This window comes from Sinocyclocheilus grahami, unplaced genomic scaffold (genome assembly GCF_001515645.1).
Source record: "Sinocyclocheilus grahami isolate Dianchi unplaced genomic scaffold, SAMN03320097.WGS_v1.1 scaffold37.1, whole genome shotgun sequence".
In the NCBI taxonomy this organism is placed as follows: Eukaryota; Metazoa; Chordata; class Actinopteri; order Cypriniformes; family Cyprinidae; genus Sinocyclocheilus; species Sinocyclocheilus grahami.
The window spans coordinates 1,130,810-1,141,395 of NW_015505216.1; the positions used below are offsets into that span (position 1 = coordinate 1,130,810).

The window sequence follows — 10,586 nt, forward strand, 5'->3', positions numbered from 1 at the left end:
AAAATTGCACTGCATTTTCATGTTGAACATTTGTGTTGGTGTGACCAAGCCTTAATTCTATATAATCTGGAAAAGTCTATATAATCATCTGGAAAACCAGCCACCTATACAACTTCATTTGACTTGTCTTACCACTCCACGGTCTCTCTTTTATGTAAGCTAGGGCCCTGTCCCAAATGGCACACTTCACATGCATTCGCGGTCTTACGGACTTACAATGGTAGCCGCGTGCACGTGTCCATTAATTCCACGTCCATTTGTCATTTTAGCTTTCAGAAGGGTGCTCGCGAGCGCCCCCTTTGCAGCCGCTATGCGCCCTCGATGCGCACTTCTGCTGAGCCCGCACTGGGGCGAGCTCCGCAGCAGACTTCTACCTGACAGTCAAAGCGGTATTACGTCACGAAAGTGTGGACTCAAGAGGAAGACCACAAGGGTGTGATTTGGGACAGGGCCTAGAATAGTTATTGGCATGTCTCAAAATGGATACCTGCATGGGTTAAAATGGCATTAGAGGACAAGTTACTAGTTTAACCCAAAGTATAGTTTAGCTTTTATGCGTACACTAGGTTATGCGCACAGTGCACGTGATGTAAATTTCGCCATCAGCATAGTATGCGCATACAGTCCGATCTCTCTAACTGTATGGACATTTCTCAATCAGTGGCCATTTTTAAACCACTTTACCCTATTTGCTTTAACCCACTAGGGGCTAAGTTTAGTTGTGGGGCTTAGTCATTTTAGCAAGCTGGGTAAAGCTGTGGAAAAATATCCAAAATTGCATACTCTTTGAGTTGGTACTTTTTTTTTATATGTACTTAAGTGAAAGTGATGTGACGTGTGGCCAAGTATGGTAACCCATACTCAGAATTAGTGTTTTGCATTTAACCCATCCAAGTGCGCACACACACACACCTGGAGCAGTGGGCAGCTGTTTTTGCCAGTAGCCCCTCAATGCAGAACAAAGATCTAGGGGGCGGGGTTGGATCCACATCTAGGGGGTGGAGATGGTAGGTTTGAGGGTTGAGATGGGTGGGTTTAGGGATCAGGCGGTGGAGACGGGTAGGTTTAGGTATATGTAAGGTGGGAGGAGTTGGATCTGGATCCAACCTCGCCACCTGGATCTTGTGTTCTGCAGTGAGGACCATCTCGTTTTTGCTGCGGCGCCAAGGGGTTTGGTGCCTTGCTCAAAGGCACCTCAGTCGTGGGTACTGAGTGTGGAAGAGAACACTGTACATTCACTCCCCCATCTACATTTCCTGCTGGTACTGAGACTCGAACCCACGACCTTCGGGTTACAAGTCCAACTCTATTGGTTAACTGCCATATCACTTCTATGTTGAGCTCTGCTGAACTTTGATGCATCGCTAACAGTCGCTGCTGCTTGTGTCGCCAGAAATTGCCACTCTCGTTGAAAAAGAAATGTAGTCAAATTGCAGTCAATGTGAAGTCCCTTAACCAGTTATCATTATGAAGACAACAACTAAAAAATATTATTTTGGTTTTACAAGTTGAAAATAGCTAAACTGAAATCGGTTCAAAGTACCCCCGGTTGGAAATCACTGCTCTAGTCTGTAGTATAATTTACACTGACTATGTATAGATGTGGGATATATGACTCATTTCTTCCCACTAATAGCCACACAGATCAGCACTGTAAGGAGTTGATGATTTTGTATGGAAGGGAGACATTATTATCTAGACAAATGGCCCTATCAAGTTGCCAAAATGAGGCAACATAATACAGAAACAATGCATGCAAAACCACAAAAACTCCATTAAACATCTAATCTTGGTCCACCCACACCCACAAAAGGGTTTACCATCTCACTGGAGCATTTGTACATTTTAATATTTGTAAGTTATATTATTGAGTGACATTTTTATTGCCTCATTTGACAGTGTAATCGATTTACAGGAGAGATCGATCTCTCTAATGCTTCAGGTTTAAAGAGAAATGTTTCCTCGTTATACATAGCTGGTACCAAAAGATCACATTAAAATCTATATAACAAACTTTAGTATGAATGTAATATTGATTCAACAACTGGAACAAAGAACATAATAATAAAGGTACAACAAATACAAATCTTGATATAAAATGTAACGTGATATTTTTGTATTATGAATGTTTCTGATGACTCCTATGATGTAAAGGTAGATTATTCCGACATTCATTTTACACATTGTTTTATGCAATCAATTTTCTACAGATAAGGAACATTAGACAAAATGACCTACAAATACTACTTTTTCTAAGACCACATATATCTGAAAACTATAAAAATAGTATTTACATGATTATCCACTGCTATGGCCTTGAATTCTCTATATAGGTATGAATGAAACTGCGTGTGTGTGTGTGTTTATAAGAAACTGCATGTCTCACTCCCCCGCATCATGAAGAAAGGGAGACAAATGTAGACCCACAACAGTGTTGTGCAAAATTCAGAATTGGCTTTTTTTTCATTCAAGAGTTGATTTGATAACATTCATTACAGGAGAGATCGATCTCTCTAATGCTTCAGGTTTAAAGAGAAATGTTTCCTCGTTATACATAGCTGGTACCAAAAGATCACATTAAAATCTATATAACAAACTTTAGTATGAATGTAATATTGATTCAACAACTGGAACAAAGAACATAATAATAAAGGTACAACAAATACAAATCTTGATATAAAATGTAACGTGATATTTTTGTATTATGAATGTTTCTGATGACTCCTATGATGTAAAGGTAGATTATTCCGACATTCATTTTACACATTGTTTTATGCAATCAATTTTCTACAGATAAGGAACATTAGACAAAATGACCTACAAATACTACTTTTTCTAAGACCACATATATCTGAAAACTATAAAAATAATATTTACATGATTATCCACTGCTATGGCCTTGAATTCTCTATATAGGTATGAATGAAACTGCGTGTGTGTGTGTGTGTGTGTTTATAAGAAACTGCATGTCTCACTCCCCCGCATCATGAAGAAAGGGAGACAAATGTAGACCCACAACAGTGTTGTGCAAAATTCAGAATTGGCTTTTTTTTTCATTCAAGAGTTGATTTGATAACATTCGTATGGGTCTTTCATCCTGAGAAATAAAATGTATAATTAAAAACTACACGTCCATATAAATTTCACTCTATTTTAGTCTGAATTCCAATTCTGTATGTAATTTAAATTCAGAAATTGGATTGGAATTTAAAAAGCTCTGAATGTCACACAAACAGACTGTGAGACAGACAGCAGAGATAAGATGGTGTGGTTATTTTTAGCCGTCTCAGTGGGGCGTGGTGCCCGTGATCAGACGTCACGCCGGGCTGCGCAGGTGTCTTTCTGAGCAATAGGAGATGATGGACACACAGACTACATGCTGCAGTGGCAGACAGCTGAGTTTAAATATAAACCCTTCCTACATGTCCACTTGCAGCAGAGATAAGATGGTGTGGTTATTTTTAGCCGTCTCAGTGGGGCGTGGTGCCCGTGATCAGACGTCACGCCGAGTTTAAATATAAACCATTCCTACATGTCCACTTGTCCTCAAAGACAGTGAAAACATGCACTTTTGATTATTTTCTGCCACTATGCTATCAACTCTAGAATTACAGCAAAAACATCAGGATGAGCTATCAATCTTTACACAGACAACCTGACTAATAAAGAGCCAAATAATTTTCTCAGTGCAGCAGCTGTCAATGTATTCAGCCATCTCCTGCCTCTGACTTCTTCTCTTTGACCTTCACTGAGGACTTCCTGGACACCTTCGTCTTCTCCTTTGATGACTCTTTCTCTCTGGTTGACTCCTTGTCCTTTGAGGGTTCCTTTGACTCTTTTGTAGACTCTCTTTTGGACTCTTTTGACGACACCTTAGGCTCCTTCTCTTTACTAGAGTCTTTCTCCTTCTCTCTGGACGATTCTTTAGATGAATCTGTTAAAAAAAATGAAACAAATATAATGCATGAATATAACAATGTAGATATTATGATATATGCTTTGTTGCAATATAGACAGCAATTTTAGGCATTATAGGAACGATCCTCATGAAAAGCCTGTTCTAAAAGATAGCATCATTCTACCGTCTGAGATCCCTTATCTTGGCCAAAATTGAAAGCAGAATTGCATGGATTGTTCATAGATAGGACAAACCATAGTGCACTGCAACTCATCTAGTAAAAATATTTTTGTGTAACACATTTTTTTATGCATATTACAATGTCACATTGTAAGCTTATCAACATGCTACTGGCAAAAAGGGTGCCAAATGGGACTGGCACTAATTGCAAATGATATAATAATAGCAGTGGTAGTAGTCCCTTGTGAAAAAGAAGTACGTTAGCATACTTTTAAAAAGAGTACTTATGGAACTAATATACTTGATGTTCTTAATATACTAAAGTGCAAACTGAATGGAATGCGTTTTCAGATGCTGAATTGCATGTTATTTAAATAAAAACATTTTATAGTTTCAATTTATATTACATTTATATTAAAATTAGTTTAACTCAAAAAGTGGTTTTTGACCCATTTAAATAGAAGCCATTTCTTAAAGGGTTAGTTCACCCAAAAATGAACATTAGCCCATTAATTACTCACCCTCAAGGCATCCTAGGTGTATATGACTTTCTTCTTTCAGACGAATCCAGTCGGAGTTATATAAAAACATTTCTTTGATCTTTCAAGCTGTTTAATGGCACTCAGCGGGTGTTGCAGTGCATCAGTCCAAAAGAAGTTAAATAAAGTGATGACGTATGAGTTGCGCCGGTGAGTCTCGTGAAAACCAACATTTGTTAACAGGAGCAAAGGAAGCAAAGTTTCCTTACTTTAGAAAAGGAAAACCAGTCTCCTCATGGCTTATATCGAAATCCTCTGACATTCTTCTTTACAAATCCTCGTTTTGTGCTTCTAATTCGTGACCGTTGTTTTGTTTTGATCTTTCCGCTGCGTTTCCGCGTTCATCACTTTTGAGCGGCGCATGTGCAAAGCCGACCTGATACGTCATTCCCCCGGAACTGCTTCTGTTTACAACAGTGTGCGCAAGCTAGAGTAAATTGATTATTACGTTTTAAATATGATTATTTTTCTTACAAAAACGCATCGATTCGCTACAGGAGGACTTTGTTAACCCCCCGGAGCCGTGTGAGGCACTTTTTATTATGGATGGATATGCTTTATTTAACTTTTGGACTGATGAACTGCAACACCCGCTGACTGCCATTAAACAGCTTCGAAGATCAAAGACAATTTTTAATATAACTCTGATTGGATTCATCTGAAAGAAGGAAGTCATATGTCTATGATGGCTTGAGGATGAGTAAATAATGGGCTAATTTTCATTTTTGGGTGAACTATCCCTTTAATTCTATTGCTAGAATATGGTTAAAGTGCACGGTTTAGTTTACTGACAAGCATTAACAGTATGGTAAACTAAAAAATAATTTAATTTAATATCTATTAAAACTGTTATACATTTAAACTGTATTTAAATATACACATTTGTAATGATTAATTTGCAATTTAGTACTTATAAAAAAATCCTACTAAAACACTCTAATTGCATTCAATATAAAATGAAACTATAATAAATACTAATTTAATAACATAACATGCAATTAAGTGTCTGAAAACACATTTAGTTCACACTTCAGCATTAGCTTTAAAAGTATATTATTTCTGTAATAAATACTCTTACAAAAGTACCTTAAAGTGTACTTCTTTTTCACAAAGGTCTGATTTTTATTCACTAGATATTTAAAAAACTTCCCATAGTCACATTTAAGTTTGTCTGTGGGTAGGTTATGTTGTAATATGGGTCATTTATGTCATCAGAAGTCATTGGAAACATATGCAGGTTCACAGAGGATCACAAATGTACATTTATTCATTTAGCAGACCTTTTTATCCAAACGCACACCAGGAATACAACTGATGCACCAGCATCAGAACTGACAGAATATTAGTGGAAAAGGGGTATGAGAGTCAGACAGCCATTAGAGAGATTATTTGTTTGTGTGTGTGTGTGTTTGGGGGCTGGGAGCAGATCTTTTTGTTGTGTACCAGGTGCCATTGTCACTCAGTGTCAGTCACAGCAGGCAGTCAACTCAGCACACACACACACACACACACACACACACAGAGATACCATGTCTACTAAAGGAGTGATATATGTGCATCTCTAAACAGTCATTAAACAGTCACAGCCGTTTGCATCCTCTGGGGGCTAGTCTCAATCCTCCACCTGTGTGCTAGACGCCTGTGAGCCGCAGTCACGCTGGGGCTGATGGGTAGGCAGACAGCTCCTGTAGGGCTATATCCGCAGGGAGCAGCTTAATAAGGCTTTTCCTGAGGTGCTTCGCAGCAGCCGCAGGCTTAATGACACTGACAAGACTGCAGACGTCCCTTCTCAGACAGACAATCTCACAAGACTCTTCATCTCTCAGACGAGACTGTGATTGTGTGCACGTGGTTGTGTAGTGTGAATCTACAGACAAAGACTCAACAGTATGTGAATGTGAACTGCACCTCTACACACGGCCGTTATCTGATGTTTAACCACAGACAGCCCACATCACCCGAGGAATCGCCTGCAGATATCTTTCCTGACACAGACTGAGTACAGCAGTGCCCTACACTTGGGGGTTTCACACTTTTTTTATGGCAAGGACCCACAAATGTCAATATTTCTTCCTAAAATATAAAGGCAGTTGTATATATTTATGTATAATAAAAAAAATTCAATTAAAATCTTACAACCCATTTTTTTCTTCTTTCAAATTTTCCATAAATTTTCAGCAAATTAACTCAGCAGTGACTGTCACTGCCATAAATAATTGGAAATCTCTAAACTCTCAAACACAATTTTTTATAACTTTTCAGTGATTTATAGTGATTACGTTTTCTTGTACTAATATTTCTGACTCGATTACATCATGTGCAATCAGTGCCAGTCCTGTCCTATTTGCCAACAACATAAATAGTTACAGAAAGATAGAGAGAAAAAAGTTATTTATAAGTTATTATAACTGTCACATATGCCCCCCCCCCCTAATATAGACATTTTTTATTTATTGTAATGGGAGTTTTGTTTTGGGAAGAAACAATGCCGCCCCCTGAAGAGAAATACACAACAAATGCGAATGAGCAGAAAGAGTGAAGTAGGGCCTACTCTCACTGCACAAGAAACACAAGATGAGCATCAATGGGCAGCTGGTGGTTTCCATTCCCAACACACAAAGGCTAAAAATACACACACACACACACACACACACACACACACACACACACACAGTAGTTTCCAAGTTTTACGGGGACTCTCCATAGACATAATGGTTTTTCTACTGTACAAACTGTATTTCTATCCTCTTACCCTAACCATCACACAAAACTTTCTGCATTTTTAGGTTTTCAAAAAACATCATTCTGTATGATTTATAAGCGGTTTTCCTCATGGGGACAAAAATACTGTATGCCCCTACAAGGTCAAAATGTACTGGTATTAGTATCCTTGTGGGGACATTTGGCCCTCATAATGTAGGGAATACCAGGTACAAATATGCACACGCACACACACACACACACACACACACGTCTGGTCAGCTATCCTTCTGGGGACTCTCCATAGGCATAATGGTTTTTATACTGTACAGACTGTATATTCTATTGCCCTACACCAACCCTACCCCTAAACCTACCCCTCACAGGAAACTTTGTGCATTTTTACTTTCTCAAAAAACGAATTCTGTATGATTTAAGCTTTTGTACCCATGGGAACCTCAATTTAGGTCCCCACCATGACACGAGTCCCCATGAGTCTGTAGATTTTGTCAGGTTTAGCTCACTTTTGGGTAAAAAATTTGTCCCCAAAATATGGTTAAATAGGTACACACACACACAAAATGCATATGATATTGTTTTACAGCACAGTCTACATGTAATAATGTCAAGAAATGTGTTTTATCTATATGACCACTTACACAGTATAAGTCAAAATTTTTTGCATACCTACTTATTCGTTATTACCATATTTTAAGACATTGAAACTTGGAAATAACACAAATGTATATATGAGAATTATGAAATGACCAAAAACAAAATATAATATGTTATATTTGAGTTTCTTTAAAGTAGCCCACTTCTGCCAAGATTATGGCTCTGGACATTCTCTCAGCCAACTTCATGCGGTGCATCCTAGCATGCTTTTTGAACAGTAATAATGGAGTTCCCATGGACGCTGGACACTTGCTGGACTATTTTCCTTTACCATCTGCTTAAACCTATCTACAAAAATATTACAAATCACAGTTGAAAAATCCCATATTGGAACAATTTATATTTGTACACAAAACTATTTCAAAAATCTAAGAATGTACACAGTACACAGTGCTTCATACACTCTCAGAAAAAAAGTACCTTTAGGGGTACAACAGCTTGTCTCTGGGGCAGTACCCTCAAAGGTACACCTTTGTACCTTCTTTATCCCTAAAGGGTTTGTAATAGTACCAAAAGAGTACATATTGCTACCTGAAGGGTACACACTAATACTAATATGTATATTAATATTCATAATTAATGCATTATATTATATGATCTCATTTTATAATATTCTAAGGTACTAATATGCAGCATTTAAGGGTAAAGAAGGTACAAAGGTGTCACTTTGAGGCTACTGACCAGTGACGAGCGTAAAGGTACAATTTGTCCACATATTTTTCTAACAGTGTGTGAGCAGTCATGAGGAGTGTTTATCTCGCAAGTGTAAGAATAAAGTGGGTGTGAAATGTTTAAGATCTCACAGAAAGATAGAATGGATGGACGGAGATGTGAGAATACCACTGTTTGAGTTATGTTTGCAGCCGGTGTATGAATGTGAGTGCGTGTTTGAGTTGTGAATGAGGCTGTGTGAGGTCCTGTTCATTTACAGTTCATATCATTTAATAGCAAACCAATAATAATGGGAGAGAGATATCAAAACTAATAAAAGCTACAAAACACACTAAAACAAGCACACTAAAATCAAAACAGGAAAGTCTTACGACAGCATTTAATTGTGTCTGTTTTAGGGGACGAGTCAATTCTAGAGGATCAAGTAAAGCTTTGAATTCTGAATTCTGCCAGTCGCAATACAGAATTCTAAAACGGAATTCTTTACTGGGACTGGTAACCAGTGAAAAAGGAGGCCAGAACTGACAAAATGCTACCCAAAGAATTCAATCAGTAGCCAAGAACTATGGAGAGGGAGGTTCATTTTACCATAACATTTATTTGTTTTCCTAAAAGGACTTCATCATATCTTGCATCAGCACTGACCAGTGCATTGATCTCTATGGAGTGAAGTGTCAGCTTTTAGTGCTTCCTCCATGTTGCACATTGGTTGAACGTTGTAACAAAGAGTTCCTGAGTTCAAATAATAACATTGACTTCTTTGCCGCTGACCTCTTGAAGCGCCAGCCAATCCTTATGTCTCTATCCACTTTGATGTGCACTTCTCACTTGTTACCTGGCAATGCTGTTCAATGACGCTATGTGCAATGTTCATGTTGACGCCCTGACTTGAGTCAGAGAAAGCCCCAAAATACCAGTGAAGATAAAGTACCCAATTATAATGATTGCAGTCTTGCTCTAATTCAAATGGATAATCTTATTAGCATTAACTGTCCTCTGGCAATCAAAAACATGAAAAGGAATTATAATCAAGTGTGTGTGTTATTTTTTATGTTTATTTATTCTTTTTCGAAGGCTAGTACAGTATACAAACTACATGGCGACTGAAACAGACTTTCAGTATCTCCTACACTCAAAAAGCTGCAATTTAATTATTTTTATTTGAACTAAACCTATTATCAAGCAGAGTTGAGTTTACAGACCTGTTGCTATGACAACTTTGAGAGTTTGAGTTTCAAAGAATAGAACAACCCAGGATCAAGTCAAACCATCAACAGTTAAATCTAGAGGTAACTCGGTAATCCACGTCCGAAGAAAAGGGCCCTGGTCTCCTTAAAATGAATGAATGAAAATGAACAAAGTCTGTAGAGAACAGAAATGAAATTACAGAAACATTGTTTATCATTAACATCTGTATCTAATCTTTGGAAGTTAATTATGAAATCCAAGTCTTGCTGTCGGCATAAGATTTCTCCGCATGTTTATAAAAGCACTTTTTCAGATGGTGGCCAATAAAATAACAGCATGCATTTCTTCAGAGAGAAAAAAAAAGTTATAAAAAAAAATAAAAAGGACTTGAGGCGACAAAAGAAATACAATATATACAGTAATGCGTGATTAATTCCAAGATTTCCTTCAATCAAAACTAGAGAAAATAGAGAATTGAGCTGGAAATTGGAACAAGGAAGGGAATGAACGAAAGGGAATGAAGAGATTAATTTATCCTTTAGAGAATTTTACGCTGTAAAAGGCAGATCATTTGTCGACAACCAGTCATCCTAAACTAAATGTGTATATCTTCTCTAAACATCACACAAAACAACATATATGAATATGGCGATACTGATGCAATTATCTAAGACAAATTTTCCACATTGTATTAAAGGGGACATATGATGCGATTTCAAGTTTTCCTTTCTCTT

At 37.6% G+C, this 10,586-nt stretch overlaps 1 protein-coding gene across 1 annotated transcript in view; it reads right to left on the reverse strand.

Moving 5' to 3' along the window:
* Nucleotides 1-3,459: 3,459 nt before the first annotated feature.
* The window catches only part of LOC107581752 (protein PTHB1-like), a 131,868-nt gene continuing 124,741 nt past the window's right edge, over nt 3,460-10,586 (reverse strand). The window contains exon 8 of the mRNA XM_016267403.1: nt 3,460-3,934. Within this exon, the coding sequence (XP_016122889.1) occupies nt 3,708-3,934 (227 nt within the window). The 3' untranslated portion in view covers nt 3,460-3,707. The remainder of the gene's footprint in view (nt 3,935-10,586) is intronic.